At 42.5% G+C, this 21,506-nt stretch overlaps 1 protein-coding gene across 1 annotated transcript in view; it reads left to right on the top strand.

The window, feature by feature from the left end:
* Positions 1–3,387: 3,387 nt before the first annotated feature.
* Positions 3,388–21,506, top strand: part of dhx36 (DEAH (Asp-Glu-Ala-His) box polypeptide 36) — a 31,122-nt gene continuing 13,003 nt past the window's right edge. The window contains exons 1-14 of the mRNA XM_030066489.1: positions 3,388–4,034; positions 5,538–5,677; positions 5,847–5,960; positions 6,483–6,672; positions 7,281–7,319; positions 7,524–7,694; positions 7,810–7,889; positions 10,854–10,928; positions 13,861–14,027; positions 14,146–14,227; positions 14,338–14,478; positions 16,333–16,438; positions 20,710–20,797; positions 21,397–21,452. Of these exons, the coding sequence (XP_029922349.1) occupies positions 3,753–4,034; positions 5,538–5,677; positions 5,847–5,960; positions 6,483–6,672; positions 7,281–7,319; positions 7,524–7,694; positions 7,810–7,889; positions 10,854–10,928; positions 13,861–14,027; positions 14,146–14,227; positions 14,338–14,478; positions 16,333–16,438; positions 20,710–20,797; positions 21,397–21,452 (1,731 nt within the window). The 5' untranslated portion in view covers positions 3,388–3,752. The remainder of the gene's footprint in view (positions 4,035–5,537; positions 5,678–5,846; positions 5,961–6,482; positions 6,673–7,280; positions 7,320–7,523; positions 7,695–7,809; positions 7,890–10,853; positions 10,929–13,860; positions 14,028–14,145; positions 14,228–14,337; positions 14,479–16,332; positions 16,439–20,709; positions 20,798–21,396; positions 21,453–21,506) is intronic.

Here is a 21,506-nt window from a genome sequence, read left to right as displayed (position 1 = left end):
ATCATTAGATCAAGTAAATCACCGGGGCTTATTTGTGGGATTCAATATCACAATAGAAGCAAAGGGAGAGCAATAATTAGCAATTTTCTACATGTGTGTATGTGCCGACATTTGGAGGTATAGTCTTTGTGGAAGACATGCAGAGGAAGAGGGAGGGAGTGACTGCAAAGCAAAGGAGTGGGAGAGTGGGAGGCAGAAAGAAAAAAGGAGAGAAGGGGAATGTGGGAGCACTGAATAAAAAAAGGTTTTTTATTATCATAAAAGGCTCTGGTCAGCAGATATTACTGATGTTTTATCAGCTCTGCCTGATCCAAGGACTTTCACCTCCCACTCACAACCTCGTTCGTATTTTACTGAGGCAATAGCAGGTAAGCTTGCATCAAAATGCCACTGTTTGAGATCTCTAGATTTGCACTAAAATGCACCTTCAAGAGAGCTGAACATGTGATTTCTTAATCAGTGCAAAAACAAACAGGCAAGCAAAGAAAAAACTGTTAACCCACAATGTTTTTTCATCTTAGCACTTATTGAAATACTTCATTAGGATGAGATCGGTTGAATGTATCACAGGTAGGCTGTGGACGGGGAGACAAGGTGTGCAGAAACAGAGGAATGCATCCTCACAAAGATGGAGAGGAGAGGGAGGAGGCTCAAAGCATACTAAACAGCCCTCCCTACCTTTATCTATTTTTGTTTTTACAACCCCTCCACCGTTCCATAAGCACTTGTTTTTGGAGTGCTTTCCTCCCCCACCTCACACATGTCACCTTCAGTTTGTGCAGCTTCTGATACACACTTGCCAAGTTCTCCCCTGTTTTGGAGATTCAGCCTCATCCACCTTCCATTTCCCTCGTCTCTCTGTCTCAGAGGCTCCAACTCATTCTCAGCTGCTCCTTCCTTCCCGTTGAAGCTGCAAGTTAGGAGCTGAGACATTTATGGGGTTCACAGGGTTTCAAATAATAAAAAAATCAAAAGAAAGATAAAGGTGGCGGAAGAGAAAGGCTTCCAGTCACGTCTGATTCACTTGTGATTTATTGCATTGAGCCTTGAGTAATTCTTAAATCATTGGATGTGTTTCTGTCAAAGTGCGCCAGTGACAAATCATCACAGCTGACTATCCTTGAAAGCAGAGGCACACAGACTGATCTGATGCATGAGGAAAGTGAGGGACCCGATGAAAGCAAACTCTTCAGCTAATAATAAAAACAACAACATATCACAAAAATTAAGAATTATCTTCCCCATGAATGGACAAGAATTACTTTCATCCAGATGAATAACATTTCCAGGCCCTGGGAATTTTGTCTGCTATGGATGTTCGTCTGCAGCTGAGCAGCTATGACTTGTGGATGGTTACAAAGATGTTTATGCATCATGAAAGTGGACAGGCTGCCCCACATATTATAAGAGGAAACATATCATAACCTCAGTTGTATCATCGTTATGATGAGTACGGGCCAGGAGAGCGTGTGACGACTAGAAGCTAATTTAAAAGTGGTGAAACACTGATGCATATTTCATGACAGGGATACAGAGCTTGAGGGTGGGATCTACTCTGCAACCTCTCATGAGCATTGTGCACAAATCCCATGCATGACTCCCCCTCACACACACAAGCACGTGTGCGTGCGCGCACACACACACACACACACACACACACACACACATACACACTCATCCCCTCCACCCTGCATCCCTCCTTCCATCCTATTGTCTCTGGCATACACTTCATGGCACTAATTATATTGCTTTCTCTCTGTAGGACAGAGAGAGAGAGAGAGAGAGAGAGAGAGAGAGAGAGAGAGAGAGAGAGAGAGAGAGAGAGAGAGAAGGAAGGGGAGAGAGAGAGAAGGAAGGGGAGAGACAGACAAGGAGAGCAAAAAGGAGGAAGCATCTTTCATTCCCCTTTGTATCTCCAGTAATATCCCAGCTAATTAAAACAAGACACTAAGTAGAGTCCAATTAGGGACTTGTAAATGTGAGTGCCCGAAAACATACACAGAGGTGACCAAGGGTGAAGTGTACAAAAAAAAAAAAAAAAAAAAAAAAAAAAAAAAAAAAGCCAACTGTCACAAAATTTTGGGATATAAACTGACTATTAATTAGTGTGTTCACTAAAATGCAAATTGCATTTCACTACCTTCAGTATTGCCTTGTTGTAGCGGGGCTGAGATGTGATTTGTTAAAAGTTCAGTCTCAATGTGAACTAAGTTTACTATACAATAGAAATATGGTAAATATGAAAGCCACCATGTTTTCATTCATCACAGTTTAGTGTATGCTGGGTTTGTGCATTTTTAGCTGCTATGTTGCAAGCTGGCAGGTTATGATTGTTCTTTAAACTTCATTAGTTACTGCAATGTCATGTTTTACAATAGAATAGAATAGATATAATAGATTATAATACATTTAATGATACATTTTACCCGGATAACATTTTTCTTGGTGCTCAAAGGCACTTTACTTTAAAGACCTTATACACAGTGTTATCACATTATCAAGCACAACAAATGCAAGAAGCCTTGTGGGCGGAGGGATTTATTTTCTGTAGCCTACTGCGGCAGTGATTTAGATGTAGAGCTTCAGCAGTGTAAAGCAGTCGGGCTGGATCTTTTTCACGCGGCTCTAACCTTTAAGGCTCAGACAGCAGCTCATGCCCCGGTGCCTCGTTCAGCTGGGAGCACGAGGAGCCACATGTTACAGCCCGTATATGTAGACTGCAAACACTTTGCAGCCGGTTCTGCACAGGAGACCTGCATCCCGGATCAGCTCATTGACTCTCTCTCTCTCTCTCTCTCTCTCTCTCTCTCTCTCTGCACATTAGCTTTGCACAGTGCTTGTCAAGAAAAACGAAAAAGGGCAAAAGGCAAACTCTCTCTCTCTCTCTCACACACACACACACACACACACACACACACACACACCCACACCATGTGTATGTGTGTGTCTTCTGCTGCAGCGTTTTTACCCTTTTGTCCTTTAACCTCTGCAGTCAGGATAATTTTGCAAAGTGAGTGAGTGTTTTTTTTTTTTTTTTTTAAATGCTGTAGCGACTAGTTTGGTACTTGGAGATTCTGTTGGGATTATAGTAATGCATAACGGCCTGATGTGGAAATGGATTAGGGAATACATGCAGTCAATCAGGTGCAGAAAAACAAGCGTAAGTGTGTCAGTCTATCAGGCAGTGCAGTATCATTACTGAATACAGTAAGTGTTATTATCACTGACGTCTAATTTCCTATAAAATTATAGCTTTCAATCATAATCCCAGACCAACGTATAGCAGCTACGCTCTGTATCCGCGTGCGCGCGTGGAACCAATCGCGGCGCGTTGCGTTTGATTACGTAAATTGTCGTCGACGGGTAATTCCGACGTCGACAGTATGCGACATGCCGGATGGATGCACCTCTCCTAGCTGCTTTACACCGCTGCTGCTCGTCGGGTTTCTCGCTGAATTAGCGGGCCAGATGTTATAGTCAGCGCCTTGTCGTGCGCTGTATCTCGGACGGTGTGTGTGTGCTTGAGAGTCACACGTTACACCCCGGTGCGTGTCCCCCGGCTTCAGTCGGGACAGGCTGGTTTCTAGCTAGCTGTAGCCGGAGTCGAGTATAAATTATCAGTGTCTAATCTGGGTTAGCCGGCTGTCACTGTCAAACGGGACGGGCTCAGGGCATCACCGACACGGGGCCACGGTGGTTTCCTGTCGGGACTAGTTCATTTGGTGCCAGCGCTGCTTGTTTCTGGAAGCGGTATGAGTTATGGGTATGGTGGTGGTGGTGGTGGTGGTGGTAGAAGAGGCAGAAGAGGAGGACGGGGGTATAGAGATAGCAGCAGGGAAAGATGGGACAGGGGAGGAGGAGGTGGTGGAGGAGGAAGGGGACACTCCAGGAATTCTGACTTCGGCTCCCGGGATGAGCAGGAGCGGGGCGGGGGGCAGCGGGACCGACCGCCGCCGCATCTGAAGGGCCGGGAGATCGGCCTGTGGTACGCCAGGTACGGAGCCGTGAGGAGGAAGCAGGCGGACCGCAGATCGGTATGCACCCAGGACATCCTTTATTTGTTTGCTCACGTTTGCATGTGTGTGTGTGTGCGTGTGTGTGTGTGAGACTGCAGTTTTTCCAACATTCAAGATTCAAGAGTCTTTATTGTCATGATGCAGAACATAACGACACTCCCAGCTTCAAAACACACATAAATAGCAAACATAAGCACCAAACATAAATAACAAACCTGCACATAAATAACAAACATTGAGGAATATAAAAAGGAAATAAATGGAAGAGTGAGGTAGCCCTGACATGTCATGATGCCAGGTTTTCAGATGCTGCAGTCAGTGGACCTCTGCACAGCTTTGAAATACACTCTACTATGAAGACGACACAGATTCTTATTATAGAAGTTATTCAAACTTCTTGGTAGAGGATGGGGGTGCCTTCTGAGCTTTAGTGTCATCCCAAGCCACTTCAGGCCGCAGTCTTGAACCCGACCATCTGACAAGTGCTCCACAAGGTTTTCTGCGTGACTGTGTCAGCTGGCTTGATTGCACACCCTCATCCTTTGCAGACCTCATACAAGTGAAACAGATTAACAGATCTCTACTAGCAGACCTGTGAGTCACACGTTCACTTTAAAAAGTTGAGAGGGATTCTGCAGAAGATGGTTGACAGTTCAGTCTTGATATCAGGCGAAACCTCTCGTGTTCTGATCCATGGCCTTGCCAAAGGGACTGCAGATGATGATTAGCTTTTAAGCTAACTCCAGCACTGTGCATCAAATGGCAGCATTTATGTTAAATAACAATGCACCAATACAATTTTTTCAATGTTGATACAGCTTCTGATAAGTAAATTTAAGTACCCAGTACCAATCTGATGCATTAACTTCACTTCACAGTGAAAGCTAGGCCATCAGTTTAGGGTTATTGGGCAAAATTATGAATATGGAATCCACTTTTTATCTCCATTAGAGAAAGAAAGCCTTTAATGTGCCAGAGGAAAAAAAAATGTAGAACTCAAGATAGTGTCATTGATACTAAGATCCCATTTTAGCCTGGCATCAGGCTGGTCAGACTGATATCAGTGCATCCCTAAATACTGTGCATGGTGCCTTTATAAATAAATGAGAGTAAGAAAAAACAAAATCATCTTCATCTTGTTGGGTGAGAACGTTGTGTCTGCCAAGTGTCATCTTTTGGAAACTAAGAAAATAAGCCATAATTTTATCTTGCCCGGCATGCCATTTATTTAGTTTATTCATTGGGTTGTGAAAGGATCTACCAAGCCTGAATGATAAAGAATTCATCCCAACAAGATGAAGGAGCATTTTTAATGTCTGAAATCTGAAAATTGCCAAAATTGTTTTGACAGTTTCACATAACAGCTGTGATATGCTGATTAGCAGTTATAACAGTTGCACCTGGATTTCATTATTGGTGGGATAAAACAAAATTTGCACCTGGACATATCGCTTGGCCTTGGTGTCACTCTAGATTAGGTTCACAAGCTCAAATTCGTCCCATTCCTCTATCTGTTTGCAGCGGGCAGTGGTCCAGATGGATGAGGCCAGAGAGCAGCACATCACCAAGCTGCTCAGCTCTGTCCAAAATGACCAGCCCGGCCCAGAGAGACACAACAGAGCCTCTGCATCTCACAGCTCCGTCGGGGGAGGCAGTCACTGGTGAGAACAGTCTGAGTCATTTTTTTCCTTTCAAGGCTTAGCTCACAATTTAATTTATAACTTAGAATAAAGTTAACAGGACAGCCGGATGGGATCAGTGTGCTCAGACTGTCAAGTTATTTATGTTAATTATGGCTTTCATTTACATGTCCACGGGTTATGTATGCAGTTACTTTGATGGTGACCTGCCTGAAAAGGAGAAGCAGAAGATAGAGATAAAATCGGAGGAGACCGAAGAAGATGTTACTGAAGAACAGAAGGAAATGCCTCACAAATCGCAACGGTAACTTGGCCGTCATTTCAAGTGCTCGCTAAAGCAGACTGATAAATCCTTTTACGCGGCTCCATGCCATCACACTACAGAGCAACCTATAATATCTAGTAATTCATCATTTTAGATAGATAGATAGATACTTTATTCATCCCGCAGGAAATTCGCATTTTTTCAGCAGTATCCACACATTACAGATTAAATAAATAAAAAAAAAAAAAAAAAAAAAAGAATAAGATCTAAGTACAACAGAATAAGATCTGAGTACAACAGAATAAGATCTAAGTACAACCCAGTGTGCAAAAAGCAATGTGCAACAAAAAAAAAACAGAAAAAAAACGTGTGCATGGGTGTATAAAATGTGCAGAGGTAGGTCAATGTGCAAATTTAGAAGAAATATACAGTATACACATGATAAAGAGCAGTAAGCAATATAAACACTATAAACAAGGATTATAAAAAAAATAGAAATATGAACAATTTTGTACCCATTGACCGAGCTTATAGACCTTTCCCTCCTTTTCTTTCCTTCAGTTATCTTAAAGACGAACCTCCTGACCAGTGGGATGAAGAAGAGCAGCAGGAGGAGAAAGAGAAAGTCAGAGCGAAAGAGAAGGATCTTGAGTACCTGTTTCACAAAGTAGTCAGAGACAGTGATCTGGACGACTACTTAAAGAGAGATCTGCAGGGCAAGAAATTAGACCTCAAGTACCAGGAGATGCTGGTGAGAATAATGTGCAACATCCATTTTGATGCGGACGCTGCGAGAACGTGCTCATATGACTGTGCTGTAGTGCTGGGTTAGTGCCGTGCTTTGTCATAAGAGGGTTTTCTCTGAACATTAGCTGTGTTGAATGAAATAAATTAAATGTCCCTCCTAATATGACAAGACATTTTTCATTGGCTTGATAACTCTGCTAAAATATTCATAACAAAAAAAGGTGATAAGATGAAATTTAAATGATAAGGATATGAATGAAGATATAATAAATAGTATACATGTAATTGATAATACATAATTGAGGAAAAGGATATAGCATCTTTGTCATGCTTGTTGAGGTCTCTTATTGGTTTCCAAGAATTTTTGATAAGTTGACTATTGGCAGGTGTTTGCAGTTTATTCATCTTCTAATTTACAGCTCAGTGCAGCAGCATACACACAGTCTGCCAATCCTTGATTCACAGCAGAGATGTAGAGGTCCATAATTGTCTATAAAAGTCCATAATTAGCTGCTCACATTATCACATTCACTGATGGAAGAACCATCTGCTCATGGTGTTACTTAATGTAGAATGTTTAACATGCAAATGCGTGTTCATTTCTGTGTGCAGGAATTCAGGAAAAAGCTGCCTTCCTACGCGATGAGAGAGGTGAGATTTTCAGCCTGATACTCTCCGTTTCAGAGAAAACTGATGCATCCTCAAGGATCCCAGATGATGTTGTTGTTGACACTTGTTCAGCGTCGAAGCCCTAACCTATTTTCTGTGTTATTACTTTTTCTCTCGTCATCACCCTTTCCCTCCTCCTCCTCCTCTCCTCACTGCCACTCCTCATGTGGCTTCACCTCTGGGTAGGAGGTGGTGGAGCTTATTAATTGTAACCGTGTCGTGGTGGTGAGCGGGGAGACGGGCTGTGGAAAGACCACCCAGGTCACCCAGTTCATCCTGGACGACCACATTGAACGAGGCATGGGCTCGCTCTGCCGGGTGGTCTGCACGCAGCCCAGACGCATCAGTGCCATCTCCGTATGTACTCCACTTGTACATGTTATTGAATGCTGCAGTTATGTAGATGTGATGGCTCTTTTTCATAGAGCTGTAACTCTTCTTTCTATGTGTGTGTGTGTGTGTGTGCGCGCAGGTAGCAGAGCGTGTAGCAGCAGAGAGGGCAGAAACTGTTGGAGATGGAAACTCTTCTGGTTACCAGATCCGCCTGCAGTGGTAAGGGAAGCCATTGCTTTTCAAATATGCATTTTGCATAAAATAGAAGTACTTCATGTTCGATAAGCAGTCACCTGTCGGTTCAGTGATTACTGAACTAATGCCCACTGATGATGAACACTTGGAAAGTGCTAACCGAGCAGAGCAAGAGAGTAATGTGACTCAGTTTATGAAGAGTGGATTCACAGTTCTTTGTTTCGTTTTTTTTTTTTTTTTTTTTTGGATGAAGACTTGTGGACAGGGACAGACCTCCATCCCCTTTTTTCTTATTGTTATTTCGTTCCTGACTTTTTTCCTTCCGTTAGTCTCGGTGCTTAAAGGCAGAATGAGTTTGATTTTCCTAAAAAATAACGTATAGACTCGCACAAAAATAATCCCACTCAGTCATCACTTCTGAGCCACTAGAAGTGTGTGTTGCTGTGTGTGTCTGCAGAGACTCGGCTCTCTGCCTGGATTTTCTTGTTGCGCTGAGCTCTGCACTCTTCTGGGGGTCGGCCTTTTGGCTGTGCGTGTGTAGCTCCCAATCACAGCACACACTACCAGATCGGTAGCACAACATCCAATTGGAAGCTACGAAAATGATGGAGGCAGAAATGTGGAAAAAATTGTATTTATCAAGACCAAGAAACACCGGATGAAGAGTAATGCAGTGTTGGCCTGTTTTCTGTTGGACAGATACAAGCAGACAGGCCAAATTGTTTTTTCTAGGATGGTGACAGAATGTTTTCCGTCGTCATCCTGGGAAATGAAAACTCGATAGCGGCCAGGGAGGAGGGGCCAACTTTGAACGTTGTGTTTTCAAACCACAACCGGCAAATCGTACTCATTCTGATTTTAAAGTTACAGACATTTTTAGTGTTATTATCGCTGATTTTCTTGTATTAAAAGTTACTGTCATGAGTTCCTGTTCATTCCTCTTCAGTCAATAGTCCAGCTTGAAGTGATTTTTTTGGTAGCTTTTTTCTTTACTTTTGTTTATTGTTTTTGATGAGGAAATGGAGAAATGTCTTTGTGAAATTTACCCTTATGCTCCACTGCACCTGTGAGCTTTGACAGAAAATGAGTGATTGGTCTGTTTCATTCCCTCTAAGCCCTGCTTCTAACTTTGATTTGGTGGCCTATTGATTTTTTGAATCCATGGATCCCCGCTGAGGATTATATTTGATTCATGCTCTACGGGAGGAGAGGGAATTTACCTGTAAACATGCGCGGTTTGTGAATGCTGCTACACGTGAATTCATACTTCATGACTGCGTGCAGGGAGTTGTTCTTATTTTGTTTTCAGAGCACATTTATTGATGGGTGCCGTTAAATCTAGCCAGATAAGGGGGAGGTGTTAGATGAATGAAGACCAGAGGATATTGGACAGGTTTTTTTTTTTTTTTTTTTCCCCAGGAAAAGGAAAGCGGATATGAGGATTAGTAGATGAGAGTCATCATCTGAGACCACACATGTGGAAAAAAGATTGACAGAGCAGGAGAGAGGAGCACTTGAGCGGGATGCAGCGAGAGCGAGGGGAAGTTGAAAGAGATGAGGAGATGCAGCAATCGGGAAGGAATTATTGAGTGTGAAATATGAGATGGGACTAGATAGATGCGGTCACAGGGGAAGCAGCTCCGTCATCCTTGATTTAAAGAGAGCCAGGGGTGCAGGGAGGGAGAACTTAAAATATTTGCAGAGAAAAAGGATTAACTGCCAAGAGGATATTACCAATACCGTGTTCAGACTGGGACCATTTTTTAAAAAATTTCTCTCAATTAGTGCCGCTATTTTTCAACTGGTTCCATCGGGCCTTGAAATTTTGCTTCACGGTTCTCCCAAGGGAAAAAAAAAAAAAAAAAAAAACATATCAAAGCGATATTATATGTTTTCTAAAATTGTTAAAGATCAGAGGCTATTTTTGATGAAGGCTAGAATGGCTGTTGCTGTCACTGACCTTGACTGAAACTTACTGGTCTCTTTTTTTTTTTTTTTTTTTTTTTTTGGCAGGTGACAAACTTCTTTGAAACGTGTCTGAATAGAATTAGACTACACATTTGAGATAGTCGATGCTAATTAGATTTAAATTTTCAGTAAAGCAATTTTTTTTTTTTTTGTTAACCCAAAAGCAGGAAAACAATAAATTAAATGCCTTTAACTCTGATGCTCTTTGAATCTGAGTAGGAAACTGTTGGAGGTAGATAAAAAGCCGTGTTCGGTTCATAACATTTTATTCTCGGCCGTGAACTCTAAAGACTGTAAAGAAGTGATGTAGAGAGCATGAAATCAAGTGCTGTTGGAAATGCCACTTTTAAATAAATGATCTGACAAAGTGGTAAATCCTGCTGTCGTATGGCTTGAAATATGATGGCACCTGATTTTCGGGGCTGTCATAATGCAGATGTTTCTACTTGGTTAACTGTGATAAAACCTTTAATACAAATGGTAATTTACTTTGTGATTTCTGATTGTTTCACTCTGTAGCTCTAACTAGTGGCAGTTCAAATTGAGGTAGAAAGTAGTTGTGACTGAAGGCGGCAATTATAACTAACATTGTGACTTACTGGAGCGCCTTCTCCTTGTTTATTGGGTTCAGACAGCACGCTGACACCTTCCCAGCAAAACAAAATAAATGTTAATTTAATTCATCATAATAATTGCACTGTATTCATACTCTGCGCGCAGTCTTGGTGTCACCAAATTATCTGTTTGTGCCACCAATTACAAAACCAACAAAAGGTAGTCACGCATTCGGGACTCTGGAGTCCTGAAACAGAAAAAAAGGAGGTTGACGTGCAGGAGAGCCGCTAGATTAAGTCTCCAATAATCACACACACAACGAAAGGAAAGTTAATAGAGGAAAAAAAACAACAGCCTTTCATTCTGCTCCTTTTCTATTGATCCTGTATTAGCCATAATTTATGGCACCTGGACAATAAAAAGTGTCATTTTTTTTCTCTCTCTTGATCTCTCCCTTTTTCTTAGTCGGTTACCACGGAGACAGGGTTCGGTGTTGTACTGCACCACAGGCATTATTCTTCAGTGGCTACGCTCAGATCCGTGAGTGCCCCGCCAACAAACACACACACACACACACACACACACACACACACACACACACACACACACACACCACACACACACTCCTCATGTTCATCACTATTCTGCCTCTCTCAGCTTTTGTCTCCCTGCTTGTCTACTTCTGTCCCCCCCCTTGATACTTCCGTCCAACTTTCCTCCCTTCACTGTCACTGTGCCTGTCTCTCTCTTCCCACTGATCTGTGCCTGACAGCACTGTCTGTGGAAGAGGCAGTGGTATGGGTCCCCGTCCTCATAGGGTGAGAATTGAAGACTCAACGCGCACACACACAGAGCCTCTGTTGACTCATCCCTGCAATCTCATCCTTGAGTTCTCTTTGTGTCTACACAAAAACTACAGCGACGACATGCCAGCTTCTCTCATTTTCTTGCTCTATGCGCTGACAAAATTTGCCAGACGGTAGTGAGTCACTTTGGCACTCCAGCAGACAGACAAAACGCTTTAGAGGTGTTGAGCGCAGAACAATTTTTCAGTACGAAGACTTGTTTGCACGACAGCTCGCTTACAAGTTTACATTCTCTATTGACTTCAGCTGCGGTTACACTTGTCGGTCTGAGTGCAGCCTCCAGCGTCCACTCGTCCCGTCTAGTGACGCATCAAGTGACAGATGTGGCCGCACGACCGTCACATTTTGATCACATTGCTATTGAATTCATCTGACCCAAATACTTAAGTCGTGAGGTTTGTATTGTGATCAAGGTTATTATAGTTTTGCATTTTTTTTGTGGATATTTTTATTTCATTTTAACTTTTTGTATTCAGTTTACTTTTCATTAATTCTTAAAGTGGGTTTAACTGTTTAGTTTTCATTTTTTGAAAATGCTTAGTTTTTTGTTAATTTTTTGTAAAATGCGGTATTTGTCAGGGATGAGATTTAAAAAAAAGTCAAAAAAAGTAGTGTGCAATAAAAACTCAACAAAATGTCATACCATTTTAAAAAAAATGTATTCAGTGAGGATAGATGAACAGCCATCCACAAAATAAAACTATAAAAGATGTTAGTGTCATTGACCAGAAAAATTCAACAGGTCACAACAGCAGGACGGTAAATATCAATGTGACAACAAATATGTAAATAAAGTGCACCGGTGGAGTCGCTGCATCAGTGTCTTCTGTCCGGCTGTCCGGTGCCCCGTCGTGCTGCCTGGCCCGGGGTCACCCTCTGTTTTGGGGGAGGAGGGCTGGGCGCTCTCGCTTACCTCAGCAAGGTGAGCCAGCTCAACCTTCATGTGCGAGCTCCTCCAATAAGGACTTTAAGAATCGTGGGATTTTTTTTCCACCTGAGAAATGTTGCACATGTTCTGTCATGCCCCACTACAAGGCACCTGCTCTTGTCTGAGACACAGTCATCTTCAAATGGACCTGTGTGGTTTTTGTTTGTGTGGCTGCGGTGTAGCTCTCCTCACAACAGCACAGACACAGGTCGATTCTTTCAAATGGGTCGATTCTTTCAAACTGGGCAGCCTTGTTTCTCCGATGCATCCACACCTCAGTCAAGCCTCAGTCACACCCGGAGAACTATATTTGTGGATGAACACAGTGCAAAAATACGTCAGCAAATCATAGGCCTACAGCAGCGGGAATATAAAACAAAGTGCAAAACAAAGCAGGACAATGTATCGTAGGCTGCTTGTCATGAAAAGAGGATCTCGGGTCCTTGAGAGTCTTTCAAAGTCTATGACTGCTTGGGCTTCAGATGTCAATAAGTGTGACTAAATTCAGTAGAGTGGATGCTCGTGGAAAACACTGCTCACCAGGCGCAACACGTCCTGGTCTTTAGAGAAAGGACCCAAATGTACGCCAGACTGTCCTTTCGCCTGAGTGGGCCTTATTATTTTAACTGTAACAAATGAATTTGCTGTGCATCAAATCACATCATATTTGAGTTTTAACCTTACATCAGATGAACTACTTATTTATTTATTGCATGAAATTGTGAAATCAATCCTTATCCATTAATTATGCATCATGGACACAAAGCATTTATGCAACAGCACTTACATGCCCCAACAGAAGGATATTAGCCATCTGCTGGCATGAAACTGGCACAGCTAAAAAACTGGAAGATAGATTTCATCTGCTCAAAATACTAGGCTTATATATGAAATAAATCGAACGATTGAATTTGAAAACTAATGGCATTTTTTCTGTAATTTTATATCAGTAATTATTTTGTATTAGTTTGTTTTGTGAAAACAGTACAGTTAGGGAAAAGGTTTTTTCACACCTACTTTTGGTACTTCCTTCCACAATCAATGTTATTAACAAACACGTTAATAACCTTGATATTGATGTGGTAGCACACTGTCTGGACACAACTCAGACACAGTGCACTCACAACCAGTGTAATAAAAAGGAGAGGGAGTGTGTGACATGGCAGCAGCTATTTCAAATTACAAAGCGAAAAGTAGAAGACTTTCTTTTGACATGAAAGCAACGGTTTCCTTTGGGCGAACATGCCAAATCAATTGCTCATCGTTTTATAACATTCTGATTAGGCAAATCAAGCTGGCTCATTTTTAAAGCCACTGGCAATTATGGCAAACCCTCAATCGATGCCCTTGACAAGAGCTGACAACACAAAGACACACACACACACACACACACAGCCACAGCAAAGAGCTAGTGGAGGAGGAGTGGGAACATAGTATTGAGACATAGTAATGAGACAGATTTAAACAAATACAGCCACAGGAGACTCTTAACAGCCGTTTTCAGGCCAAGAGGGGATACGCAGTCATGCCATCTGACTAAATGCAGTTTTTAGAACCATTTCTCAATAATGACATTGAAATGACAAGTGTAAAAAGAGCCCACAGACACACACACACATACAGACACACACCCTGACATGGTAACCCTGCTCTAACCTCGCCTCCCTCCCTGCGACAGACTGTTGTCCAGTGTCAGCCACCTGGTGCTGGATGAGATCCATGAGAGGAACCTGCAGTCCGATGTTCTCCTCGTCATTGTCAAGGACTTGCTCAAGCTCCGGCAAGACCTCAAGATCATCCTCATGAGTGCCACGCTCAACGCGGAAAAGTTCTCCAAATACTTTGGTATGTGATCCACCAAATGAGGAACCTGACTGATTTTTTTTTAACAACAAGACAGTACTGACTCCTTCTTCCTTCTCACCTTTATCCCTTTTCCCTGTGAACCCCCACCCCCACCCAGACAACTGTCCAATAATCCACATCCCTGGCTTGGCGTTCCCAGTGGAGGAATTCCTACTGGAGGATGTTGTGGAAATGATCAGGTAGGAACAACAACCTGCTCCCATGGGGGAAAAAAATGAAAATGAAACTACTGAACTCCATGTTTTTCACAGAGTCACAGAGTCAAAACCAGCTGGGCTCTGTCTTCCAGGTACCGCCCGCAGAGGCAGGACCATCGCCCCTCCCGGAAGAGAGGGTTCATGCAAGGACGCCACTCCAGACCTGAGAAGGAGGAGAAAGAGGCTGAATACAGGGAGAGTTGGCCTTGTTACGCTCGCACACTGCAGGGCAGGTGAGTGGGCGAGGACAGCGGTGTGGTCAAATGACACATCCGCCGGCAGGTCAGTAGATATGTTGTTTAGGTGGCAGGTGTCCTTGTGGATATCTGAAATGTTCTGTTCGACAAGGAGGAACTGAATTCTGGATGTCTGCAATACACAACCAGTCTAGCTATTAAATGTTAAAATGGCTTGCCGTACTTTGTGGCACCCAAGTCTTGGCCAAATTACTTTTTTCTTGTGAGGATTTGAGCTTCAAGCTGAAGTGTGGGCTGGGCGGAGAGGTGGAAGGCTGGAGCCCGTTTAGCACATCAGTTCCACTGCTAACCAGTTAGTCATATTTAAATCCAGCACCTGGGGGTCTGCAAAGTGCTATGTTGTGCAAAGTCAAATGAAGTCAGCTGAATGTATGCTGAATGAGCTGCATGCTAGCTACAAAAGTTACCTCTGCAGCCATCTTTCATTCAGCACTTGATTCTCATTCAAGCAGGCCGCTGAAACATCCTCTGAGTGATGAGTCAGTACATTCAACCCTCCAATTACCGCCCATGATACGTCTGTTCCTCTCAATTCTTATGTTGCAGTTTCATCATGTGGGAATAATTGTCAGAATGACTTGGCAGTTTAAAGCAGCAGCTCGGGTGTGTTCACATGTTCAAACTAATTTGAAGCCATTAAAATCCATGACTGGAGTTATGTAGCTCTTTTTGTTGATGCACAAATTTGTACACTTTGCGGCAGTTTATCTAGGATGAGCTAGCAAAGCAGTTTTGCACAGCAAGTATTTTGGGAAATAAATACTAATTGCACCTGTTGGGCATGTACACCCATTATGTCTACCCGATTTGAATCACTAAACACGTGTGTAGCTTAGGGCAGTGGTTCCCAAACCAGTCCTCAAGGCCCCCCTGTCCTGCGGGTTTTTGTTCCAGCTCTACTCTTGCACACCTTACCCAATTAAGGCCCATGCACCTTCATGCATGCCCTCTTCAGGTAGATCTGTTTCAGCCAATTAGCATGCAGCCCTTAAATGGATCAGGTATAAAAGAGTAGAGCTGAAACAAAAACCTGCAGGACAGGGGGGCCTTGAGGACTGGTTTGGGAACCACTAGCTTAGGGCATTAACAACACCAGACTTTTTCACGTCGACGTTTCAATCAATGTTGTCGACGTTACATCGACCCGTCAACACGGGGAGCTTTGGGGGTTGTTAAAATCTTTGATCAGTTTGATCATAAATCCATTCATGTATTAACAATTAATTAACTCTTAAGTTGTTTCTTGAAAAGTTGTTTTCATTTTTGCCCACTGAGCCAGTGAAAACAAACTAGGGGTAAATAAAACTCTATCCTTGTGGCTGGACTGGGCAGGATGCAAAAAAATTAACATTAAATCAGTCAGTTACCAAGAGGTATTTAGATTTCCACATCGGAAAGCTTACCTGAGTGTTATTTTCAAGTTTAAGCTGTTTGTACAGAGTATAAGAGAATACAGAGTTACAGCAGCTTCATCTCCTTTCTCAGCTGTCCATACTCCAACTCGGTAACTCCTGTAGGATGAGCTAAATCCCAACACGTCACACCATGACCAAAACAAAACTATAGTCGTATTAAATGCTTGTCTGACTTGGTCGTTCACATCAGTCTTGAATATTTACATTTTCTTTCAAGAACTTGTTTGATGCCGTATTCACTCCAGTTGAGTCATGACACAACATAAGAGGAAAAATATTAGTTTGGAAACAGTTGGGAATGTGGAATAGCTTTTTTGCCATGTTGTAGGGTAAAAGTGGATAGACACTAGTGTAAAGAAATGGTTTAGACTGTTTTTTTTTTTTTTTTTTAGCTTTGGCCTTCTATGATTCACAGGTACTCAGACAACACCATAGAGGTGCTGGAGATGCTGGACAATGACGAGAAGATTGACCTGGAGCTGATCATGGCGCTGATCCGCCATATTGTGCTCAATGAGGAGGTGAGTTTCCTCTAATATCTGCAGTTTACAGGGCAACCGGCTGAAAACTGCAGCTTTTACTTTAATGATGTAGATGTTTGTCCTCATGCAGGGGTGAAAATGGACACCCAGGTGGCTCATCGTTTGTGCCGGTAGTCTGATGCCAAAACCTGCGCTCCGAGTGTGTGGGTGTGTGCCACCGAAGCTTGTCTCTTAGACACAGTACATGTTCCTGGCCCTGGTTAAAAACCTCCAGCCATTTTTATAAGCAAACAGAGAGAGGAGCCCTGTGAAAGCTTTCAGAAGACCCGCAGATTAAAGAAAGAAGACTTGTACAGTGTATTCATAGGTAGAGCAGATGGAAGGAGCAGGAGGGCTAGCATCCAAAAAGTGAGTGATGTGAGATCAGAGGAAATGATACTGATACTGGTGATAGATCTGCGCTAATGAGTGATGTAACAGATGCTCTACCAACGCCCCTCCGCTCCATTTTCTCTCTTTCCAGTTCATGTACCGTCTCCTCTTTTTTTTTTTTCTGTCAGTGACATTTCAGTGTCTGATCCAGTCCTCAGTAATCTGGAGTAGAATATTAATTACATCAAGTGGAAATCGCCTATTTTACATAAAAGATTTTAATTTTGTCAGTAAAGTAACGATGACACATTATCTGCAACTGTGCCCAAATCGGTTGGGTAGATATTCATCCCAAAAACAGAATCTACTGGGGGAAATCAAATAAATTATTTGGAACAAAAAAAAAAAGACAGTATTACAGTTTCTGTTGTCGGAAATTCAGTGCTCAGACTACTGAGAATAAGCTGGTGCTCTACCAGCATATAATTTCTGTATTCCCGGTGCCAGCTACCAGCATGTTCTTGAAGCCAGTGCTGTGCCTTGAAATAAAATGTGATACACAATAACATACAGTACACTTTTGAATTCAGTTCTGTCAGTTCAGTGTTGATAATGCTGCCATTATTCAATACAGCATGAATGTGTCTGTGTTCATGTTGCTGACAGATGACACAAAGGAAGTGCTACCATAGCGGACAGGAAAAGTTGGAAAAACAAGGTTAAAGCGCGAGCAAAGTGTAAAGGCCTGGTGGAGAGCAGAGTTAATGTGGAGAAGAGCCAATTTAGCTTGTTTATGTTGCTTTGTGGATGTGTTTGTGAAAGTGCGCATGCTGCAGAAGAACGAGGAGCGACTAACACAGATAGACAGAATAATTATCCCTCCCCGTATGAAGCCGCTTGTCTATCAGTCACGGCAGCCCTGAGCCGGCCGGCCAGCTGATTCACCGTGGCATTGTCAAACGGCCGAGAGGAAACTGGCTTATTGGCCGTGACGGCGTCCCGATCCAAGGCCACAGGCCGGGTTTCAGCTGTGATGATTGGTTAATTATGATGCAGGGGTCTGTGATTACACACCAAGGGAGATGACATGGCAGGCATTAATTAATGCCCGCTGAGGCCAACTCTGTGTGTGTGTGTGTGTGTGTGTATGTGTGTGCTGAGAAGTAAGACAACTTTCTATCACTTGATTTTGAATTTGCAATAATCAGATATGTTTGTAATGTATTGAGGTATGTATGTATGTATGTATGTGTTCCAGGGAGTAACTGGGCATAATGCCTGCATGCCTTTGTATCTGCCTCTCTCTGGGTCTCTTTCTCTCACATGCACACCTACACACACACACACACACGCATACACGCATACACACACAAAGACGCATACAGTCCCATGTGGGTGCCAGTGGTTGAGAGCTTGTAATGATAATTAGCTTTAATTAAAAGGCAGGGGAGCACAAGCCCCAAGAGCTCCACTTTATCTCTGTGCTTACTCTATTATCATTCCTCTCAGGAAATGAAGGTATGCTCCTTTTTCATCCAGTTGAAAGAGCGGGCTATTTTCAGCATGTGTAATATTGTCCTGAGGGTAATTTCTCTTTAAATTTAGTTCGCTGATGAAGTGAAACAGCATTTGTAGAAGGGGTTTCAGCACTGATCTGAGATTATTTTTTGGCTACGCTAAACATCATTGCTGGATTTTGTGTCGCTTTTCAAAAGTTTTCAGGTCAAGTCATCATCCGCGGTTGATATTTGTGTCTGTCACTGATTTTTGGGAGAGATTGTTTTGAGACTGTGACCAATAAAGCTTATTATTTAGTTAAAGTACGCAGTCGTGTTGAAAGTGGGGCGCTGAAGCTGTGGCAGTCTGTGTCTCCATGCTCTGCTCTGCACCGCTCTGTGCATCTGCCCTCTGTACATGTGCCCATACTGTACACTCTCTGTGTGCATTAGTGAGCTAATGCCTGTAAATATGATAATATGGTTAACCAGCGAACCATGCGCATTTGCACATGTGGACGCATTTAGAGCTGTACAGCATGTTATTTCCATCTATAAATCTGACAGTGTGAATTTACAGTAAAGCAGCACAGTCAGTTTTATTTTTAGAGCCAAAAACCCTTGAAGTCAGAGCGTTACTCTTTTTTTTCCTGTTTGAGAACAATAGATCTCATGTAAATGCCAGGTGAACAAGTGTTACATCAAGATTACATGTTGCAGCACTTCACTATAATGCAATATGTTCTGATTGGCTCGAACGGTTGTTGGCTTGAAAAAAAAAAAAAGTATTTTTTTAGTTTTTTTTTAGCTTTTTTTTGTTTGTTTTTTTAGTTTTTTGAGCTGAGAATCTTGGGCTTAACAGAGATTTTAGTTGCGGTTACTTGGCAATTCATTTAAAAAATGAAATTTGCTTTGGAACAGTTCATTTTGATTAATTCAAAACAACTAATCTTCATAAACAGACTCTGTGTATCAATGTCGGTTTATATGAAGTCAGTAGGGAAGGGACAAGATTTTGGTGTTTCTGGTGTAGCCACTGACGGCTTGCTTCAGTTTGCTGTCCGGGTGGTTTTATACAGGTAAACAGCCCAGGCAAAATGTCGTCTGCACCTAGAACACCTTCAGAAAGTATCGATGTTTGTGAATGCTGTGGAGAAACGTCTGACGCGTCTAATAAAAGAAACGAGCAGCCAGCAGCTACACCAGAAACATCGAAATATCGGCCGTTGCCCCCATCAGACACTAGCCGAAGTCAATCATTTCGATTCAGTGCTTTCAGTCCAATTTTTTGATCCATTACATAAACAGCTGCAGTAATATAAGACTGTTTTTTTTTTTTTTTTTCTCAGAAATGAGGAAAATAAATTGGGCAACCGAATTTCATGAATTTTATTTATTCTAAAAAAATAAATTAGTGAATATAAAAAAGTGCAAAAGTCGAGGTGAATCATGAGTTTTTCCAATTCAAAGCTTTTCATGAATACAGATGAAAAGTCAGAGCAATTTATTCTGTTTATTTGTTTTCACAGATGGCTGCGGTTCAGTCCGCAGAATTTATAATTGATGCAGTAAATCAATGCGCTGAATGAATGAATCATCTGTGAATAGCTGATGATGCATGGCTCTGGACTGTATATTTGTAATTCTGTAACTACAAGCATATGTTAACGTGTAGATTCAATAGTTATGTATTAGCATAAAGGCAGAGGTGCGACTTTAATCTTAAAATTTATTCTGTTTGTTGCATTTTTTTTTTTAACTTGTATCCTGTTCTGCCGCAGTGACCCTAAATTCCTCCTGGGAAACAGGAACGCTTCATGTTTGTTTGTGCCATTTTTGAACAGTAGCATAATGTAGTGCTGCTCTGGCTGTCATCTCAGGCCTGTGTAAGTGGTCACCTGTTCCCAGGCATTGTTGCTGCTGGGATTGGACGGTTGAATGTGCACTAAATGGCTCACACTGGAATACCTCCAGCCCTGTTAGCTTGCATTATCCATTATCTTCCCTGTGTTTTCCCAGCTGGCGTGTGTGTCTTTGTGCTTTCCAGGGGACTAATTGGTTTTTTGTGTCCTCTGAGAGAATAAGTCTGTCCCTTCGCTAATGCCAAGCGGGGGCTCTCCTGCGCTGGGAAGATCCTGGTGACGGTGTAGCTGTCAGGGCGGCGGCACCTTTTGTGCGGCTGACCGTGGAAGTGGGTAGCTCGGGGGAAGTCTTTATCTTCATCCTCGTCCTCCTCGGCTCCTCTGAAGTTGCAGGCACCTTGTTCATTCATCTCTCTTGGTCCCGAGACTCGGCTGGCTAATGGCTGCTGGCTAATGGCCGTTTGATGTTCGTACCTGTCGGTGGTTTGTTTCCAGCTGCTGTTTGCTGGTTGTAGTTGCTCCCTGCTGGTTTGGTGTGCCTGTTAACTGCTGGTGTTGTCTTGTATCTCTTGTCTGGCAGGAAGGGGCCATCTTGGTGTTCCTGCCTGGCTGGGATAACATCAGCAGCCTCAATGACCTGCTCATGGCTCAGCAGATGTTCCGATCAGGTACACACACACACACACACACACACACACACACAGGATTGGGTAATATGAGCAAAGCATCAAATACATCTATCGATATTGTGACCATAGTGCAGTAGTACTATTGATGCTTTCATAAGATATTTACACACGAGAGGTTTTTGATAAGTCATCGTTAGTGATGTACATATGCTGGCTACCCAGGTAGAGGCAGATCACTGAGCCAGAACAAACAGTCTAATAAGTTCAGAAAATTGCATCCCTGTATCGCAATGCAGCCTTTAAAACCAGGAAAAGGCAACACTTCTGCCACATCACGATGTTATGTTGATATCTAGTCTCATATTGATATAATATTGATAGTCTGCACAGGCGTACACACAGTTTGCGAGCACGTTTTGATGTGACATGACTTTTAAGATAGTAGAAATTATTGTTATTGCTGTTGGTGTTTCCGTTTCAAGTCGTGTTATCGTTGTGTTATTGTGTGCTTCAGAGAAATTGTATTCATATGTGATTGGCTTGATGTAGTGCTAGTCTAACACCATGCACCCGTATTGGCAATCTCAGAGAGTGTTGTGATTATTTTTTCTTTTCTTATTTTTTCTGTGCTGTTTCAGACCGGTTCATCATCATCCCTTTGCATTCTCTGATGCCAACTGTTAACCAAACTCAGGTGAACTTTCCCCCACTTCTGTCTTTCTTTCTTTCTTTCTTTCTTTCTTTCTTT

Source organism: Myripristis murdjan, chromosome 13 (assembly GCF_902150065.1).
Source record: "Myripristis murdjan chromosome 13, fMyrMur1.1, whole genome shotgun sequence".
NCBI lineage: Eukaryota > Metazoa > Chordata > Actinopteri > Holocentriformes > Holocentridae > Myripristis > Myripristis murdjan.
This window is presented reverse-complemented; position numbering and strand designations above follow the sequence as displayed.